Source organism: Hyla sarda, chromosome 1 (genome assembly GCF_029499605.1).
Source record: "Hyla sarda isolate aHylSar1 chromosome 1, aHylSar1.hap1, whole genome shotgun sequence".
NCBI classification, from domain to species: domain Eukaryota; kingdom Metazoa; phylum Chordata; class Amphibia; order Anura; family Hylidae; genus Hyla; species Hyla sarda.
In genome coordinates this window covers 605,222,699-605,244,707 of record NC_079189.1, presented here as the reverse complement: position 1 = coordinate 605,244,707, position 22,009 = coordinate 605,222,699, and the positions used below count along the sequence as shown (strand labels likewise).

General features: G+C 46.2%; 1 protein-coding gene across 7 annotated transcripts in view; it reads right to left on the bottom strand.

Annotated features, from left to right (window-relative positions):
• Positions 1 to 21,105, bottom strand: part of LOC130297126 (oocyte zinc finger protein XlCOF7.1-like) — a 32,976-nt gene extending 11,871 nt beyond the window's left edge. The window contains exons 1-7 of one of the 7 annotated variants that reach the window (XM_056549413.1): positions 10,117 to 11,290; positions 9,727 to 9,916; positions 8,732 to 8,871; positions 7,758 to 7,937; positions 6,774 to 6,900; positions 6,623 to 6,690; positions 5,779 to 6,079 (exon numbers count right to left, since the gene is read on the bottom strand). In XM_056549413.1, the coding sequence (XP_056405388.1) occupies positions 5,779 to 6,079; positions 6,623 to 6,690; positions 6,774 to 6,900; positions 7,758 to 7,937; positions 8,732 to 8,809 (754 nt within the window). In that variant the 5' untranslated portion in view covers positions 8,810 to 8,871; positions 9,727 to 9,916; positions 10,117 to 11,290. Of the gene's footprint in view, positions 1 to 5,778; positions 6,085 to 6,622; positions 6,691 to 6,773; positions 6,901 to 7,757; positions 7,938 to 8,731; positions 8,872 to 9,132; positions 9,374 to 9,726; positions 9,917 to 10,116; positions 11,291 to 12,091; positions 12,705 to 15,295; positions 15,320 to 21,046 lie in introns of those variants that run through there. The other 6 variants (XM_056549411.1, XM_056549417.1, XM_056549416.1 and 3 more) reach the window with 6 other exon arrangements.
• Between the last annotated feature and the right edge of the window lie 904 nt (positions 21,106 to 22,009).

Genomic DNA, 22,009 nt, shown 5'->3' with positions numbered 1-22,009 from the left:
TGGAGCAGCGGTTTGACAGGCTAATATAGCCCGCTGCCAGCCGTCGCCCCACAGTTAGAAGTCCACGCCGGGCCGCAGCTTCGGGAGGCCGGTGCACAAAGCGGTGCCGCCTCCCGAAAAAGGCGGAGCTAAACGCAGCCGGCACCGCACAGTTCTGGCGCGAAGAAGTGGCTAGACGGGAGCATGAGGCGCAGGGTGCCCTGCGAAGTGCTGGCCGCAGAATCCCTTGGAGCAGCGACTGCTTACAGCAGCACTGCTGCCAAGCCGCCGCCCGGCTCCAGGAGAAGGAATTACATCAAAGCTCCCTCTGGGCTAAAGCCCTGGGAACTAAAGGAGCGCTGCAGAGCCCGCCATTGGACCCCAGCAGCGCGAGAGACAGAGAGGAGCCAACCTCCCGACTCGCGCGGGAATCAGGGGAAGAAGGGCGGAGCTATGTGCCGCCACAGTTCCCCGAATTCCCGCCAGCCAAGTGCCCCAGAACGCACCCCTGCCAGGACCACATAGAGGACGGGGGGTGACGGCTCCAGTCAACCCCCCCCCTGAGCCCAGTAGATGCAGTCGAGGCTGCATGAATATAATAGCGAGGGTTAACCCCTCACTGTCCGGACTCCCCAAAACAGCCCCAGAAATAGGGCCCTCACTGTCCGTATAACACAACTGCTCGTACTGCTAGGGGAGAGGAGGGAAGGGGAGTATACTCACCTCACGCTTTACATACTTACCTATCTTCACATACTCACCTGGAGACGTCTTCAGCCAGCATTTTAGTCACCTGCATCACGTCATGCTGCTACAGCCCAAGACGAGCAGAGAAAATAGGGGGACCTGGACCCACGGTGCAACTCCAGGCACTGGCCGTTGGCGGGAAGGGGTTAACGGTGCATTTGTATTTTATGTCCCGTGCCCCTTAGCCGGATATGGGGGAACAGGTAGCGCCATGCTCCTGAACCCCCACCTGAAAAAGGGAAACAAAAAGGAGTAAACAACCTGACTAAACAACCCTTACTAGAAAATAATAAAAAAAGACATGGTCTGGAGAGCTCCAGACCTGTGTCTTACCTCCTAAGTGACACTAGCCAAAACTGGTCGCCTCACTGCAGGTGGGGGGGGGTATATCCTGCCAGGGAGGAGCCGACTTTTCTTTTTCCTAGTGTCAGCGCCTCCTAGTGGCAAGAGCATATACCCCATCAGTTAGGTGTCCCCCAATGAAGAGCGACCGAGAAATGAAGTTTTTGTCGGTACCATATTTATATTGATCAGACTTTTTGATAGCTTTTTATTCATTTTTTGATTATATAAAAAGTGACCAAAAATACGCTATTTTGTACTTTGGAATTTTTTGGGCCATACGCCATTGACCGTGCGGTTTAATTAATTATATATTTTTATAGTTCGGACATTTCCGCACGTGGCAATACCACATGTTTATTTTTATTTACACAGTTTTTTTTTTTTTTTATGGGAAAAAGGGGGGTGATTCTTACTTTTAATAGGGAAGGGGTTAAATGATCTTTATTAACTTTTTTTCACACTTTTATTTTGCAGTGTTATAGCCCTCCCTGGTGGCTATTACACTGCACAAACCGATCTCATACACAGATCATTGCCGTGCATTGACACAGCAAAGATCAGTGTAATCGGCGGTCGATTGCTCAAGCCTGAATTTCAGGCTTGGAGCAATCAATCGCCGATTGGACGCGACGGAGGCAGGTAAGGGGACCTCTGCTTGCGTTCTAGCTGATTAGGACATCGCGATTTCACCGCGATAGTCCCGATCAGCCCGACTTAGCTGCCGGGAAGCTTTTACTAACATTTTAGATGCGGCGATCAACTTTGAATGGCGCGTCTAAAGGGTTAATATCGTGCGGCATTACGATCGGTGCCGCACGCTATTAGCCCAGGGTCCCGGCTGTCATTATACGCCGGGACCGATGCAGTATGACGCAGGGTCACGGCGTGACCCCATGTTTTATACCGGGACCGGGTGCAGGGCGTACAGGTACGCCCTGCGTCCTTAAGAGGTTAATCCTCTCCCGACCCATGACATACATGTACGTCATGGATCAGGTGAGGGCATGACGTGGGCCGCTGGTCGGGTCCGCGTCATAAACGGGAGATGCCTGCTGCAATCAGCTGCTGACATCTGCCTGTAATGACTGATATCGGAGATTGCTCCGATGTCCATCATTTAACTGGTTGGCACAGTGTACGACGGCCCCCTGTGGATTCTTGTAGACTTGTTAATGCTCCCTGGTGGTCCGGGGTGGTCGATCGCAGTGCGATTGTTCTATGGAACCCCATTGATCTGTATAAGGAATCTCATGATTCCTCCTTAAAAAAAAAAAAAAAAAACAGCCATTAACCCCTTCAATAAAAGTTTAAATCACCCTCCTTTTCCCATTTTTTATTTAAAAAATATGAAAAAATTATAAAAATAGACATATTCGGTATCGCCACCTGCATAATTGTCACAACTATTAAATTATTTTGTTTCTGATTCTGTCGTGTGAACGGCGTAAACACAAAAAAAATATTTAAATGCTAAAATTGCTGATTTAGGTCACATCCCAAAAAAGTGATAAAATGTAACAAAAACTATTATTTTTTTAAAGGGGGCGGGGCAATGCATTTTTGGTTTAGGTTTTCAGCCAAGCACAGCCAAAATTTTTGGTTTCGGACCAAAATTTTCCTTTCGGTGCATCCCTAATATATATGCTATACTGTTCTTCTAAATTACCCGATCCTTAGGAGAGTCTTTATCTTAACAATATCTTAATAATAACATTGCCTCCAAAGGATGGGAGATACATGTCTGATTGCCAGGGGGGTCCAACTGACGGTATCCCCCACGATCTCCTGCACGGCACCCAGCTCTTCCCTGGAACAGAGTGTCTTAAACCTCTGAACGAAGCTGTGGCAGTATGGGTAGGGGGCATACCGGGGCCTGTTTGGGAGATCGCGGTGGGGTTCCAGCGGTCGCGCCCCCCCTCCTCGATCAAACACTTATCCCTTATCCTGTGGATAGGGGATAAGCAATAATTCGCTGCAGATGTCCTTTAACCCCATAACACCTGAGGTGGATCATACTTGGAGAATTCATGTCTTGGATGGATGAATGTGTCCCACAGTATAAAGATCTATTTCCTATCATATATCATATATACCGTCCTCTAACATCCATATTATAAATGCACATTATGTGTTATCACCTAGAACCGGGTCACATGTTCATCTATAGTTAATGTGCATTTTGGCTGAATAGGAGAAAATACAGTTGAGAAAAATAACAACCAAATATTTGTTTACAACATACATTGTGCATTCAGAAAGTCTTCTTGTGCTAAAATAAAAAATTCTCTGCAGATCCTCTCAGCTCTGTCAGGTTGGATGGGGACCGTCGGTGAAGCCATTTTCAGGTCTCTCCAGAGATGTCCCATTGGGTTTGGGCACTAGCTGGGCCACTCAAGGACATTCATAGAGTTGTCCCTAAACCGCTCCTGTGTTGTCTTGGCTGTGTGCTTAGGGGCATTGTCATGTTGGATGGTGAATGATCACCCCAGTCTGAGGCCCAGAGCTCTGGATCAGGTTTTTATTTAAGAATATCTAATTCAGCTTTCCCTCAACCCTGACCAGTCTCCCTGTCCCCACAGCATGATGCTGCCCCCACCATGATCACTGTAGTGATGGTATTGGGCAGGTGATGGGCAGTGCCTGGTTTCCCCCAGACATGATGCTGCCCCCACCATGATCACTGTAGGGATGGTATTGGGCAGGTGATGGGCAGTGCCTGGTTTCCTCCAGACATGATGCTGCCCCCACCATGATCACTGTAGGGATGGTATTGGGCAGGTGATGGGCAGTGCCTGGTTTCCCCAGACATGATACTGCCCCCACCATGATCACTGTAGGGATGGTATTGGGCAGGTGATGGGCAGTGCCTGGTTTCCCCCAGACATGATGCTGCCCCCACCATGATCACTGTAGGGATGGTATTGGGCAGGTGATGGGCAGTGCCTGGTTTCCCCCAGACATGATGCTGCCCCCACCATGATCACTGTAGGGATGGTATTGGGCAGGAGATTGGCAGTACATGGTTTCCCCCAGACATGATACTGCCCCCACCCTGATCACTGTAGGGATGGTATTGGGCAGGAGATTGGCAGTACCTGGTTTCCCCCCCAGACATGATACTGCCCCCACCCTGATCACTGTAGGGATGGTATTGGGCAGGAGATTGGCAGTGCCTGGTTTCCCCCCAGACATGATGCTGCCTCCACATGATCACTGTAGGGATGGTATTGGGCAGGAGATTGGCAGTGCCTGGTTTCCCCCAGACATGATGCTGCCCCCACCATGATCACTGTAGGGATGGTATTGGGCAGGTGATGGGCAGTGCCTGGTTTCCCCCAGACATGATGCTGCCCACACCATGATCACTGTAGGGATGGTATCGGATAGGTGATGGGCAGTGCCCGGTTTCCCCCAGACATGATACTGCCCCCACCATGATCACTGTAGGGATGGTATTGGGCAGGTGATGGGCAGTGCCTGGTTTCCTCCATACATAATGCTGCCCCCACCATGATCACTGTAGGGATGGTATTGGGCAGGTGATGGGCAGTGCCTGGTTTCCCCCAGACATGATGCTGCCCACCATCATGATCACTGTAGGGATGGTATTGGGCAGGAGATTGGCAGTGCCTGGTTTCCTCCAGACATGATGCTTCATCAGACCAGAGAATCTTGTTCCTCATAGTTTGAGTTTGATCCTTTAAACATGACATCTACAGGCAGTTCTTTTCCCCTCACGGCTCAGGTTTTGCTCAAATATATATTGGCAGATCTTATATAAACAGGTAGACACAGTTCATAGACAGACAGCGCGGCACTACTATCCCTTCAGGTGCAGAACGATGATGACACGGCAGACCAGGACTATAGTTTGCTGGGGGTGGTGCTCTGACTAGCAATAGTGCATGGAATCGCAACAAAGAAGAAGAGAAGAATAATCGGCAACTCACCGCGGCCAGCTGAGTATATCTTCTTTTATTGATTCATACTCACAAACATCTCATTTGGGAAGAGGGTAGTGGGGGGACACAGGATGGCGACCAAGCTCCGTTTCGCACGATGTTCGTGCTTCCTCCGGCCATGGCCGGAGGAAGCACGAACATCGTGCGAAACGGAGCTTGGTCGCCATCCTGTGTCCCCCCACTACCCTCTTCCCAAATGAGATGTTTGTGAGTATGAATCAATAAAAGAAGATATACTCAGCTGGCCGCGGTGAGTTGCCGATTATTCTTCTCTTCTTCTTTGTTGCTTATATAAACAGGGCTGTGTCTTCCCAACTTCTGTCCAATCATCATTTACCACAGGTGACTCTGACCAAGGTGTAGAAACATCTCAGAGATGATCAAGAGAAATGGGAGGAGCCAGAGCTAAATATCATGTGTCATAGCAAAGGGTATGAATACTTATGGTCATGTCAAAAACCTTTTAATAGATTTGTCAACATTTCGAAAATTCTCTTTTCACTTAATGTCATTATAGAATATTGCAGAACAATTGGCCTAAACATAAAATGTGAAAAGAAGTCAAAGGGTTTGAAGACTTTCCGAATGCATTGTATTCCACCATATTTAGACTATTCTGCTATATATTCCTCTATTCAGTCAAAATACAGACAGGACATAAAGCTTAAAATATTCCACACACAATTGTTGTAGTTAGTGACTGAGAATCTGTGACTAATCTCAGCATTTAGTGGTGACTACTCACCTGGGCGGTTACCTGTAGGAATGTCCTCTTTATACTGCTCATCACTGCTCACATCTGTCTCTTCTTCTTTGTTAATGTCTGTAGCATTAATATAGCTCAGATCTTTCCCTGTAGGAAAGTCAACCTTATACTGCTCATCACCCCTCACATCTGTCTCCTCTTCTTCCTTTACGTTTGTAACATTAACATAGATCAGATCTCTCCCTGTAGGAATGTCCACCTTATACTGCTCATCACCGTTCACATCTGTCTCTTCTTCTTCCTTTACATCTGTAGCATTATTATAAATCAGATCTTCACCCTGATTTATAGAATGTGAGAGAAATAGTGTAAAAGTCATCAGACAGTAGGAGAAATCACTTTAAATGTTTCATATGAGCATAAAAGAACATTAATTATAATGAGAAACCAAAATGACAGGAGGAGTTATCTGAGCTCCATAGCTGCAGGTCTCCTAGAAGCCGGACATAAATATTAGTTGATGGATCAATAACCTCAGGACCCTCATACACATGTATATCCCCCATGGCTAGACAGGCTTCATGTTGTGTCAGTGGAGGAGATCAGCTCCTGCCAGACACCTCTGGGGTTTGTCTCGGGGGAAATAAAGGATCAGATGGGTATAAATCCAACCTGTTGTTTCCTTATTCCAACCAGCAGTCTCCATAGCCAGAAAACTGTGAGAAGATCCAGACAACATGTAATGTCTATGGTCGGCTTTATCCTGTCATCTCCACCTTTCTCATTCCACAAGTATAAAGCATATAATACTGTAGGATAAAACAAGACTGAACACAAGAGCTTCACAGCCCTTCTACAGATCATAGGGAATATCTCCATCTACCTGATCCTGATCCTGTGGAAGAAGAGGACGGGGACACCTCTCTGCTGCTGTTCTCTTACTGGATCTGACTGTAGGGAACACATACAGAGACTGAATTCATTCTTTACATACAAATAATGAGAGGACGTGTGTATATAGTCATGTCTATTACCTGCTGATGTGAGGGGCTGCTGATCCTCCATCATCACCTGATCCTTGTACTGATCCTTGTGTCCTTCTACATACTCCCACTCCTCCATGGAGAAATACACCGCCACGTCCTGACACCTTATAGGAACCTGACACACAATGATACAGTCATCACCCCGACCCCTCCAGTGGTGTTACTGTATAATGTCCCAGCATTCCCAGCAGTGTCACCTCTCCAGTCATCACCAGACCCCTCCATTACTGTATAATGTCCCAGCATTCCCAGCAGTGTCACCTCTCCAGTCATCACCAGACCCCTCCATTACTGTATAATGTCCCAGCAGTGTCACCTCTCCAGTCATCACCAGACCCCTCCATTACTGTATAATGTCCCAGCATTCCCAGCAGTGTCACCTCTCCAGTCATCACCAGACCCCTCCATTACTGTATAATGTCCCAGCATTCCCAGCAGTGTCACCTCTCCAGTCATCACCAGACCCCTCCATTACTGTATAATGTCCCAGCAGTGTCACCTCTCCAGTCATCACCAGACCCCTCCATTACTGTATAATGTCCCAGCATTCCCAGCAGTGTCACCTCTCCAGTCATCACCAGACCCCTCCATTACTGTATAATGTCCCAGCAGTGTCACCTCTCCAGTCATCACCAGACCCCTCCATTACTGTATAATGTCCCAGCAGTGTCACCTCTCCAGTCATCACCAGACCCCTCCATTACTGTATGTCCCAGCATTCCCAGCAGTGTCACCTCTCCAGTCATCACCAGACCCCTCCATTACTGTATAATGTCCCAGCATTCCCAGCAGTGTCACCTCTCCAGTCATCACCAGACCCCTCCATTACTGTATAATGTCCCAGCAGTGTCACCTCTCCAGTCCTCACCAGACCCCTCCATTACTGTATAATGTCCCAGCAGTGTCACCTCTCCAGTCATCACCAGACTCCTCCATTACTGTATAATGTCCCAGCATTCCCAGCAGGGTCACCTCTCCAGTCAGCAGCTCCATCATCTTGTTGATGAGTTCTAGGATCTTCTGTTCCTCCATTTCCTCATGTATCAGGGAGTGAGGTGGGGGCCCCGGGACTGGGCTCAGGGTTCTTCCCCATCCTTCCCACACAGGGGCCCAACAGCGCCCACTAGAGGATTTCTTCATTACTGTGTAATCCTGTGTATGGAGAGACACATTAATATCACTACATACATTCCCAGAATCCCTCACCTCTCCAGTCATATCCATCAGTTATTACATAGATAAGAATGAGGTCATGTGACATCACTCCCAGAATCCCTCACCTCTCCAGTCATATCCATCTGTTATTACATAGATAAGAATGAGGTCATGTGACATCAATCCCAGAATCCCTCACCTCTCCATTCATATCCATCTGTTATTACATAGATAAGAATGAGGTCATGTGACATCACTCCCAGAATCCCTCACCTCTCCAGTCATATCCATCTGTTATTACATAGATAAGAATGAGGTCACGTGACATCACTCCCAGAATCCCTCACCTCTCCAGTCATATCCATCTGTTATTACATAGATAAGAATGAGGTCATGTGACATCACTCCCAGAATCCCTCACCTCTCCAGTCATATCCATCTGTTATTACATAGATAAGAATGAGGTCATGTGACATCACTCCCAGAATCCCTCACCTCTCCATTCATATCCATCTGTTATTACATAGATAAGAATGAGGTCATGTGACATCACTCCCAGAATCCCTCACCTCTCCAGTCATATCCATCTGTTATTACATAGATAAGAATGAGGTCACGTGACATCACTCCCAGAATCCCTCACCTCTCCAGTCATATCCATCTGTTATTACATAGATAAGAATGAGGTCATGTGACATCACTCCCAGAATCCCTCACCTCTCCAGTCATATCCATCTGTTATTACATAGATAAGAATGAGGTCATGTGACATCACTCCCAGAATCCCTCACCTCTCCAGTAAGCCGGAAGAGTATCTGTAGGGTGAGGTCTATTATCCTGTCGGCCATCTTGTTCCTGTCTCTCTCCATGGTTGATCAGGAAACTTCTCTTATATAGAAGATATCAGCAGAGGATCCTGGGTTGGAGGAACCTGAAGGGAAGAAGAGGATCCAGTGTAAAATCCCATATAAACAAGACCTTAGGACTCAGGTCAGAGGAGAGATAAGATGGTGGACACCACATGATCAGTATCTCCATACAGTCTAGAAGGGTGTTTGGTGGGGGAGGTGTTTCTAGGTAAACAGTGAAGGCCGGTTTGGGGGGCAGGTAAAGAGCGGGGAGGATTTAAGGGAAGGCCACAAGTTGGGATCAGATAGAAGATTATAGTGAAGATCTTAGCTCCTTCCCGCACCATGATGTAACTATACGCTGTAGTTCGGACTATCTTCCCACATGAGGACATACAGTTATGTGGCAGGAGATGTGTCCATGGTATCAGTAGATGATGGCGGCTGTAATGTACAGACAACATCCCGCTGCAATGGCCAGAACAAGATAATGGTCACATGGAGCCAATGGGTTACCAGGGCAACCTGGGGCCTAACGAAGGATCCTAGACCTGCCATGGCTATATGCCAAATATATGGCCGAATAGATTGTATTATTGATGTGTGGTATGGCGGAGTGTGAGATGCAGGGCAGATGACATTAACCCCTTGTATTCATGATGGCAGGGCGTGGTTTAGCCTATAACCACCCGAAGGTATACCACTGGATCCTGGGCTAGGCACGGGAGCAATGAAGACACTGATGCCAGGTTACAAACAACAGTAGCTTTACTGAGGGTAGACAGAACAGTCTATGCAGTATAGCCGGGGCCCAAGGAGGTGACCAGTGACACAGACCTTGCAGGCTTGCTCAGACTTGTAGTTGGACGGGAGAATTTAGTGCAGGCCTCGATGGGTAGACAGATGACTTGACTGACAGGACGGTGACTTTATCTTACTTGCATTTGACTTGTAGCTTCAGGACTTGCCTTGAAGCCTCCACTACTCTAGACACAAACTCTAGGCACGACTTTACTGGACCTCAGCAGGAAGCAAGAGAGAGAAGCTACCTCCACCCAAGGCTTATATGGAGGAGACTAGCAGGGAGCCCATAGGTAACCCTTGGGGTTAGCTGGTCACTGGTACCTCCTGGGTATAAATCACATGGTACATTTATTAAAGATATAACACACAGCATAATGCATAACATATTTAGAATGGGGGAAACACTGCAGGGGGCCCTTGGGACACACAGGGACAATGCCTGTGTAACACTCAAGGTTCAGTATACAGGAACACTTGTAGTAGTGGATCCGATGGACCTGTGTGGCAGATGATACGGACCGTACCAGGGTGCGGAGTCTAAGTTGCCGCTTGTTTTCACCAGAGCCAGCCGCAAAGCGGGATAGTCTTGCTGCAGCAGGCGGCACCCAGGTCGCTACCCCTGGCACGGCTCGACCACACAGGCGGCTGAGTAGATACGAGGCACAGGTAGGATATGGCCACTTGTTGTCGGGATAGCAGAAGGTCAGGGCAGGCGGCACAGATGCGTAGTCAGGGACATAGCAGGAGGTCAGCAGGCAGGCAGCAAAGGAGCAAGGTCATGTCAGAGAACTAAGGGTCAGAAACACGGCAAGGCAAGTCTCAGGAATGCTTTTTTTCAGGAACTAGGGCAACAAACATCCAGCAGGGAAGCGTGGGAGGTTATGGAACTTAAAACGGAGCCACAGGTGTTCACTTAATTATTGGGTGTACTGGCCCTTTAAATCTCCAAGCTTCGGTGCACACGCCATAGGGGATGTGGACACGTGCTCCAAGGCAGAGGAAGCGGCAGAAGAGCAATGAGTGAGTGACGAGCTGGGATTCGCATGCGGGCGAGTCCCACGTTGCAAATCCCAGCCCCACCGACAGCAGGGGTTAATGAGGCCAAGCGCTCATGGCCAGCGTGTGGCCGGAGGGTGGAACATAACAGCCTGACAGAGCAGGTAAGTTACAGTGTAACTGTACTAGGCCACCACAAACTCCCCCTCTTAACTGAAGTCACCCTCGACACCCAGTCCTAGAGGGGGGGGGGGGAGGACCGAGGTAGCCAATGACAGTTCCTGGGGCATTGGTACTCAACATCGATTCCAGGTCTGATAATGGAAATCAGAAGGAATCCATGTGGCAGGGGGAATGTCCATACATGCTCTTAAACATATGCAGAGAATTTTGACCTTGTAATCGCTCTCTTGACATAAACAACAATATGCATAAAAACTAGGGATCGAGCGATATCGGTTTTTTAGGGCCGATACCGATAATCGGTGGAGGTTAGGGCCGATAGCCGATAACTTATACCGATATTCCGGTATAAGTTATCGGCTATTTATCCCCCCACGACACCGCTGCAGATCATTGATTTAAAGCGGGCGCTTTAAATCAATGCACTGCAGTGGCTTTTGCGGTGACATAGGCCGCCGCCACCACCCGCTTCTCTCCCCCTACCTGTCAGGGTGGTCCGGGCCATCCATCCTTCCTGTAGTGTCCGGCGGCATTCCGGGTGGAGGGTGAACCGGTCCGGGATGTCCTTCTCCGGGGGTCATCTTCTCCACTCCGGGCAGGCTCCGGCCTAGTAACGCAGCATAAACACTGCTACGCAGTGACGCCCGTGCGCAGCGACGCACCTGACATCACGGCGTAGCGGCGTCTATGCAGCGTACTAGGCAGGAGCCTGCCCAGAGTGGAGAAGATGACCCCCGGAGAAGAAGGACAGCCCGGACCGGTTCACCCTCCACCCGGAATGCCGCCGGACACTACAGGAAGGATGGATGGCCCGGACCACCCCCATTACGGGTAAGTTTAATTTTTTTTTATTGACTCGGAGGGTGAGGGAGGGGCCCGACCGGTATGGGCAAAAATCCATACCGTGGGAGAAAAAAAAAACGTATTCGGTTCATACCGGTATACCGCCCAGCACTACGGTGATGGGTGCGACGCGGTGCGGCGGGGTGCGGTCGCGGTGCGGGGAGGCGTCACGGTGCGGTGGGGGCAGGGCATTATCGGCTTATCGGCAAGGTTGCCGATACCGATAATGCCCAAAATCGTGATTATCGGCCGATAATATCGGCCATACCGATAATCGGTCGATCCCTAATAAAAACTATACACACATTTTTGGATTAGGCTGCCGGAGGCTATCTTCCCAATGCCTTGGCTACTGGGGTCCCTTGGTTTCACACACTTTCCCCCAGAACTCTGTACAGATAACTCTAGACATTAGTGTTACTTTGACATGGTATTATCACTGTCACTGTACGCGTTTTGTATAGCTATCAGGAATACCTTCTGACCAGTAAAGTATCCTGAACACTTGGAGATGGGAAAACAGACATTTTACTATAGACAGTTGGATCTATGGACTGGGACTACGGTGGATGCTACAACTCTAATTTACAGTCATGGCCGTAAATGTTGGCACCCCTGAAATTATTCAAGAAAATGAAGTGTTTCTCACAGAAAAGGATTGCAGTAACACATGTTTTGCTATACACATGTTTATTCCCTTCGTGTGTATTGGAACTAAACCAAAAAAGGGAAGGAAAAAAGCAAATTGGACATAATGTCACCAAACTCCAAAATTGGACTGGACAAAATTATAGCCACCCTTTTAAAATTGAGGAAAAATAAGATTGTTTCAAGCATGTGATGCTCCTTTAAAGTTATTTGGGGCCAGTAACTTGTGTGGGCAATATAAAAATCACACATGAAAGATAAAAAGGAGAGAAGTTCACATAGTTTTTGCATTGTGTGTCTGTGTGTACCACACTAAGCATGGAGAACAGAGAGAGGAGAAGAGAACTGTCTGAGGACTTGAGAACCAAAATTATGGAAAAATATCAACAATCTTAAGGTCTACTGTGTACACATACATACATTATGCAGATCACAGTAGAGCTGTACATGTAGCTGAGCTGTAGAGCTGTATATGTGTAATGTGCATGTAGCTGAGCTGAATGTGTACTAAGTAGAGCTGTATATGTGTAATGTGCATGTAGCTGAGCTGTATGTGTACACAGTAGAGCTGTATATGTGTGTAATGTACATGTAGCTGAGCTGTATGTGTACACAGTAGAGCTGTATATGTGTAATGTGCATGTAGCTGAGCTGTATGTGTACACAGTAGAGCTGTATATGTGTAATGTACATGTAGCTGAGCTGTATGTGTACACAGTAGAGCTGTATATGTGTAATGTGCATGTAGCTGAGCTGTATGTGTACACAGTAGAGCTGTATATGTGTAATGTGCATGTAGATGAGCTGTATGTGTACACAGTAGAGCTGTATATGTGTAATGTGCATGTAGCTGAGCTGTATGTGTACACAGTAGAGCTGTATATGTGTAATGTGCATGTAGCTGAGCTGTATGTGTACACAGTAGAGCTGTATATGTGTAATGTACATGTAGCTGAGCTGTATGTGTACACAGTAGAGCTGTATATGTGTAATGTGCATGTAGCTGAGCTGTATGTGTACACAGTAGAGCTGTATATGTGTAATGTGCATGTAGCTGAGCTGTATGTGTACACAGTAGAGCTGTATATATGTGTAATGTACATGTAGCTGAGCTGTAGGTGTACACAGTAGAGCTGTGTATGTGTAATGTACATGTAGCTGAGCTGTATGTGTACACAGTAGAGCTGTATATGTGTAATGTACATGTAGCTGAGCTGTATGTGTACACAGTAGAGCTGTATATGTGTACTGTACATGTAGCTCAGCTGTATGTGTACACAGTAGAGCTGTATATGTGTAATGTGCATGTAGCTGAGCTGTATGTGTACACAGTAGAGCTGTATATGTGTAATGTGCATGCAGCTGAGCTGTATGTGTACACAGTAGTGCTGTATATGTGTAATGTGCATGTAGCTGAGCTGTATGTGTACAGAGTAGAGCTGTATATGTGTAATGTGCATGTAGCTGAGCTGTATGTGTATAATGTACAGGAACCATAATAACCAGTAACTAGAGACACCGGAACCCCAATAACCAGTAACTACAGAGAGCGGAACCCCAATAACCAGTAACTACAGAGAGCGGAACCCCAATAACCAGTAACTACATAGAGCGGAACCCCAATAACCAGTAACTACAGAGAGCGGAACCCCAATAACCAGTAACTACAGAGAGCGGAACCCCAAAAACCAGTAACTACAGAGAGCAGAACCCCAATAACCAGTAACTACAGAGAGCGGAACCCCAAAAACCAGTAACTACAGAGAGCGGAACCCCAATAACCAGTAACTACAGAGAGCGGAACCCCAATAACCAGTAACTACAGAGAGCGGAACCGCAATAACCAGTAACTACAGAGAGCGGAACCGCAATAACCAGTAACTACAGAGAGCGGAACCCCAATAACCAGTAACTACAGAGAGCGGAACCCCAATAACCAGTAACTACAGAGAGCGGAACCGCAATAACCAGTAACTACAGAGACCGGAACCGCAATAACCAGTAACTACAGAGCGGAACCACAATAACCAGTAACTACAGAGACCAGAACCACAATAACCAGTAACTACAGAGACCAGAACCACAATAACCAGTAACTACAGAGACCAGAACCGCAATAACCAGTAACTACAGAGAGCGGAACCGCAATAACCAGTAACTACAGAGAGCGGAACCGCAATAACCAGCAACTACAGAGAGCGGAACCGCAATAACCAGCAACTACAGAGAGCGGAACCGCAATAACCAGCAACTACAGAGAGCGGAACCGCAATAACCAGTAACTACAGAGAGCGGAACCACAATAACCAGTAACTACAGAGAGCGGAACCACAATAACCAGTAACTACAGAGACCAGAACCACAATAACCAGTAACTACAGAGACCAGAACCACAATAACCAGTAACTACAGAGACCAGAACCACAATAACCAGCAACTACAGAGAGCGGAACAGCAATAACCAGCAACTACAGAGACCAGAACCACAATAACCAGTAACTACAGAGAGCGGAACCGCAATAACCAGCAACTACAGAGAGCGGAACCGCAATAACCAGCAACTACAGAGACCGGAACCGCAATAACCAGTAACTACAGAGAGCAGAACCATAATAACCAGTAACTACAGAGACCAGAACCACAATAACCAGTAACTACAGAGACCAGAACCACAATAACCAGTAACTACAGAGACCGGAACCGCAATAACCAGTAACTACAGAGACCGGAACCACAATAACCAGTAACTACAGAGACCAGAACCACAATAACCAGTAACTACAGAGACCGGAACCACAATAACCAGTAACTACAGAGACCGGAACCACAATAACCAGTAACTACAGAGACCAGAACCACAATAACCAGTAACTACAGAGACCAGAACCACAATAACCAGTAACTACAGAGACCGGAACCACAATAACCATTAACTACAGAGACCGGAACCACAATAACCAGTAACTACAGAGACCAGAACCACAATAACCAGTAAGAGGGGAACAAAGTACAAGACTACACAAACAAACATACCTGTATCTAAAGAGGAGACATGAGCTTTCTTTGTCGTTACAGGACCTGCGAAGATGTCACAGTCATGTGATTAGTCACATGGAGGAGGCGGAGTCATTGAGTCACATGATCAGGGGCTGCTGCTCTAGGCTCATCTGCTCAGTGTATGCAGGACTCTGCTGTGCTGGTTGTGATCGCTGCTGGATGAGCTGAAGTTATGTGTATGCAGCAGAGCTGTGTGTGTGTGATGTGCGTGGTGCAGAGCTGTGTATGTGTGTGTTATATATGTCTGCAGCAGAGCTGTGTGTAATGTGCATGTAGCTGAGCTGTATGTGTACACAGTAGAGCTGTATATGTGTAATGTACATGTAGCTGAGCTGTATGTGTACACAGTAGAGCTGTATATGTGTAATGTGCATGTAGCTGAGCTGTATGTGTACACAGTAGAGCTGTATATGTGTAATGTGCATGTAGCTGAGCTGTATGTGTACACAGTAGAGCTGTATATGTGTAATGTGCATGTAGCTGAGCTGTATGTGTACACAGTAGAGCTGTATATGTGTAATGTGCATGTAGCTGAGCTGTATGTGTACACAGTAGAGCTGTATATGTGTAATGTGCATGTAGCTGAGCTGTATGTGTACACAGTAGAGCTGTATATGTGTAATGTACATGTAGCTGAGCTGTATGTGTACACAGTAGAGCTGTATATGTGTCATGTACATGTAGCTGAGCTGTATGTGTACACAGTAGAGCTGTATATGTGTAATGTACATGTAGCTGAGCTGTATGTGTACACAGTAGAGCTGTATATGTGTAATGTACATGTAGCTGAGCTGTATGTGTACACAGTAGAGCTGTATATGTGTAATGTACATGTAGCTGAGCTGTATGTGTACACAGTAGAGCTGTATATGTGTCATGTACATGTAGCTGAGCTGTATGTGTACACAGTAGAGCTGTATATGTGTAATGTACATGTAGCTAAGCTGTATGTGTACACAGTAGAGCTGTATATGTGTAATGTACATGTAGCTGAGCTGTATGTGTACACAGTAGAGCTGTATATGTGTAATGTACATGTAACTGAGCTGTATGTGTACACAGTAGAGCTGTATATGTGTAATGTGCATGTAGCTGAGCTGTATGTGTACACAGTAGAGCTGTATATGTGTAATGTGCATGTAGATGAGCTGTATGTGTACACAGTAGAGCTGTATATGTGTAATGTGCATGTAGCTGAGCTGTATGTGTACACAGTAGAGCTGTATGTGTGTAATGTACATGTAGCTGAGCTGTATGTGTACACAGTAGAGCTGTATGTGTGTAATGTGCATGTAGCTGAGCTGTATGTGTACACAGTAGAGCTGTATATGTGTAATGTACATGTAGCTGAGCTGTATGTGTACACAGTAGAGCTGTATATGTGTAATGTGCATGTAGCTGAGCTGTATGTGTACACAGTAGAGCTGTATATGTGTAATGTGCATGTAGCTGAGCTGTATGTGTACACAGTAGAGCTGTATATATGTGTAATGTACATGTAGCTGAGCTGTAGGTGTACACAGTAGAGCTGTATATGTGTAATGTACATGTAGCTGAGCTGTATGTGTACACAGTAGAGCTGTATATGTGTAATGTACATGTAGCTGAGCTGTATGTGTACACAGTAGAGCTGTATATGTGTAATGTGCATGTAGCTGAGCTGTATGTGTACACAGTAGAGCTGTATATGTGTAATGTACATGTAGCTGAGCTGTATGTGTACACAGTAGTGCTGTATATGTGTAATGTGCATGTAGCTGAGCTGTATGTGTACAGAGTAGAGCTGTATATGTGTAATGTGCATGTAGCTGAGCTGTATGTGTATAATGTACAGGAACCATAATAACCAGTAACTAGAGACACCGGAACCCCAATAACCAGTAACTACAGAGAGCGGAACCCCAATAACCAGCAACTACAGAGAGCGGAACCCCAATAACCAGTAACTACATAGAGCGGAACCCCAATAACCAGTAACTACAGAGAGCGGAACCCCAATAACCAGTAACTACAGAGAGCAGAACCCCAATAACCAGTAACTACAGAGAGCGGAACCCCAAAAACCAGTAACTACAGAGAGCGGAACCCCAATAACCAGTAACTACAGAGACCATAACCACAATAACCAGTAACTACAGAGAGCGGAACCGCAATAACCAGCAACTACAGAGAGCGGAACCGCAATAACCAGCAACTACAGAGACCGGAACCGCAATAACCAGCAACTACAGAGACCGGAACCGCAATAACCAGTAACTACAGAGACCAGAACCACAATAACCAGTAACTACAGAGACCGGAACCGCAATAACCAGTAACTACAGAGACCGGAACCACAATAACCAGTAACTACAGAGACCGGAACCGCAATAACCAGTAACTACAGAGACCGGAACCGCAATAACCAGTAACTACAGAGACCGGAACCGCAATAACCAGTAACTACAGAGACCGGAACCACAATAACCAGTAACTACAGAGACCGGAACCACAATAACCAGTAACTACAGAGACCGGAACCACAATAACCAGTAACTACAGAGCGGAACCACAATAACCAGTAACTACAGAGACCAGAACCACAATAACCAGTAACTACAGAGAGCGGAACCGCAATAACCAGCAACTACAGAGAGCGGAACCACAATAACCAGTAACTACAGAGAGCGGAACCGCAATAACCAGTAACTACAGAGAGCGGAACCGCAATAACCAGTAACTACAGAGAGCGGAACCACAATAACCAGTAACTACAGAGAGCGGAACCGCAATAACCAGCAACTACAGAGAGCGGAACCACAATAACCAGTAACTACAGAGACCGGAACCACAATAACCAGTAACTACAGAGACCGGAACCACAATAACCAGTAACTACAGAGACCATAACCACAATAACCAGTAACTACAGAGAGCGGAACCGCAATAACCAGCAACTACAGAGAGCGGAACCGCAATAACCAGCAACTACAGAGACCGGAACCGCAATAACCAGCAACTACAGAGACCGGAACCGCAATAACCAGTAACTACAGAGACCGGAACCACAATAACCAGTAACTACAGAGACCGGAACCACAATAACCAGTAACTACAGAGAGCGGAACCACAATAACCAGTAACTACAGAGACCAGAACCACAATAACCAGTAACTACAGAGAGCGGAACCACAATAACCAGTAACTACAGAGACCAGAACCACAATAACCAGTAACTACAGAGAGCGGAACCACAATAACCAGTAACTACAGAGACCAGAACCACAATAACCAGTAACTACAGAGACCGGAACCACAATAACCAGTAACTACAGAGAGCGGAACCACAATAACCAGTAACTACAGAGACCAGAACCACAATAACCAGTAACTACAGAGACCGGAACCACAATAACCAGTAACTACAGAGACCAGAACCACAATAACCAGTAACTACAGAGACCAGAACAACCAGTAACTACAGAGACCAGAACCACAATAACCAGTAACTACAGAGACCGGAACCACAATAACCAGTAACTACAGAGACCGGAACCACAATAACCAGTAACTACAGAGACCGGAACCACAATAACCAGTAACTACAGAGACCAGAACCACAATAACCAGTAATTACAGAGAGCGGAACCATAATAACCAGTAACTACAGAGACCGGACCCACAATAACCAGTAACTACAGAGACCAGAACCACAATAACCAGTAACTACAGAGACCAGAACCACAATAACCAGTAACTCCAGAGACCGGAACCACAATAACCAGTAACTCCAGAGACCGGAACCACAATAACCAGTAACTACAGAGACCGGAACCACAATAACCAGTAACTACAGAGACCAGAACCACAATAACCAGTAACTACAGAGACCAGAACCACAATAACCAGTAACTACAGAGAGCGGAACCACAATAACCAGTAACTCCAGAGACCGGAACCACAATAACCAGTAACTACAGAGACCAGAACCACAATAACCAGTAACTACAGAGACCAGAACCACAATAACCAGTAACTACAGAGACCGGAACCACAATAACCAGTAACTACAGAGACCAGAACCACAATAACCAGTAACTACAGAGACCAGAACCACAATAACCAGTAACTACAGAGACCAGAACCACAATAACCAGTAACTACAGAGACCAGAACCACAATAACCAGTAACTACAGAGACCGGAACCACAATAACCAGTAACTACAGAGACCGGAACCACAATAACCAGTAACTACAGAGACCGGAACCACAATAACCAGTAACTACAGAGACCAGAACCACAATAACCAGTAACTACAGAGACCGGAACCACAATAACCAGTAACTCCAGAGACCGGAACCACAATAACCAGTAACTACAGAGACCAGAACCACAATAACCAGTAACTACAGAGACCGGAACCACAATAACCAGTAACTACAGAGACCAGAACCACAATAACCAGTAACTACAGAGACCGGAACCACAATAACCAGTAACTACAGAGACCAGAACCACAATAACCAGTAACTACAGAGACCAGAACCACAATAACCAGTAATTACAGAGAGCGGAACCATAATAACCAGTAACTACAGAGACCGGACCCACAATAACCAGTAACTACAGAGACCAGAACCACAATAACCAGTAACTACAGAGACCAGAACCACAATAACCAGTAACTCCAGAGACCGGAACCACAATAACCAGTAACTCCAGAGACCGGAACCACAATAACCAGTAACTACAGAGACCGGAACCACAATAACCAGTAACTACAGAGACCAGAACCACAATAACCAGTAACTACAGAGACCAGAACCACAATAACCAGTAACTCCAGAGAGCGGAACCACAATAACCAGTAACTCCAGAGACCGGAACCACAATAACCAGTAACTACAGAGACCAGAACCACAATAACCAGTAACTACAGAGACCAGAACCACAATAACCAGTAACTACAGAGACCAGAACCACAATAATCAGTAACTACAGAGAGCGGAACCACAATAACCAGTAACTACAGAGACCAGAACCCCAATAACCAGTAACTACAGAGACCGGAACCACAATAACCAGTAACTACAGAGACCAGAACCACAATAACCAGTAACTACAGAGACCAGAACCACAATAACCAGTAACTACAGAGACCAGAACCACAATAACCAGTAACTACAGAGACCAGAACCACAATAACCAGTAACTACAGAGACCAGAACCACAATAACCAGTAACTACAGAGACCAGAACCACAATAACCAGTAACTACAGAGACCGGAACCACAATAACCAGTAACTACAGAGACCGGAACCACAATAACCAGTAACTACAGAGACCGGAACCACAATAACCAGTAACTACAGAGACCAGAACCACAATAACCAGTAACTACAGAGACCAGAACCACAATAACCAGTAACTACAGAGACCGGAACCACAATAACCAGTAACTACAGAGACCGGAACCACAATAACCAGTAACTACAGAGACCGGAACCACAATAACCAGTAACTACAGAGACCGGAACCACAATAACCAGTAACTACAGAGACCAGAACCACAATAACCAGTAACTACAGAGACCAGAACCACAATAACCAGTAACTACAGAGACCAGAACCACAATAACCAGTAACTACAGAGACCGGAACCACAATAACCAGTAACTACAGAGACCAGAACCACAATAACCAGTAAGAGGGGAACAAAGTACAAGACTACACAAACAAACATACCTGTATCTAAAGAGGAGACATGAGGTTTCTTTGTCGTTACAGGACCTGCGAAGATGTCACAGTCATGTGATTAGTCACATGGAGGAGGCGGAGTCATTGAGTCACATGATCAGAGGCTGCTGCTCTAGGCTCATCTGCTCAGTGTATGCAGGACTCTGCTGTGCTGGTTGTGATCGCTGCTGGATGAGCTGAAGTTATGTGTATGCAGCAGAGCTGTGTGTGTGTGATGTGCGTGGTGCAGAGCTGTGTATGTGTGTGTTATATATGTCTGCAGCAGAGCTGTGTGTAATGTGCATGTAGCTGAGCTGTATGTGTACACAGTAGTGCTGTATATGTGTAATGTACATGTAGCTGAGCTGTATGTGTACACAGTAGAGCTGTATATGTGTAATGTGCATGTAGCTGAGCTGTATGTGTACACAGTAGAGCTGTATATGTGTAATGTACATGTAGCTGAGCTGTATATGTGTAATGTACATGTAGCTGAGCTGTATGTGTACACAGTAGTGCTGTATATGTGTAATGTACATGTAGCTGAGCTGTATGTGTACACAGTAGAGCTGTATATGTGTAATGTGCATGTAGCTGAGCTGTATGTGTACACAGTAGAGCTGTATATGTGTAATGTACATGTAGCTGAGCTGTATATGTGTAATGTACATGTAGCTGAGCTGTATGTGTACACAGTAGAGCTGTATATGTGTAATGTACATGTAGCTGAGCTGTATGTGTACACAGTAGAGCTGTATATGTGTAATGTGCATGTAGCTGAGCTGTATGTGTACACAGTAGAGCTGTATATGTGTAATGTGCATGTAGCTGAGCTGTATGTGTACACAGTAGTGCTGTATATGTGTAATGTACATGTAGCTGAGCTGTATGTGTACACAGTAGAGCTGTATATGTGTAATGTACATGTAGCTGAGCTGTATGTGTACACAGTAGAGCTGTATATGTGTAATG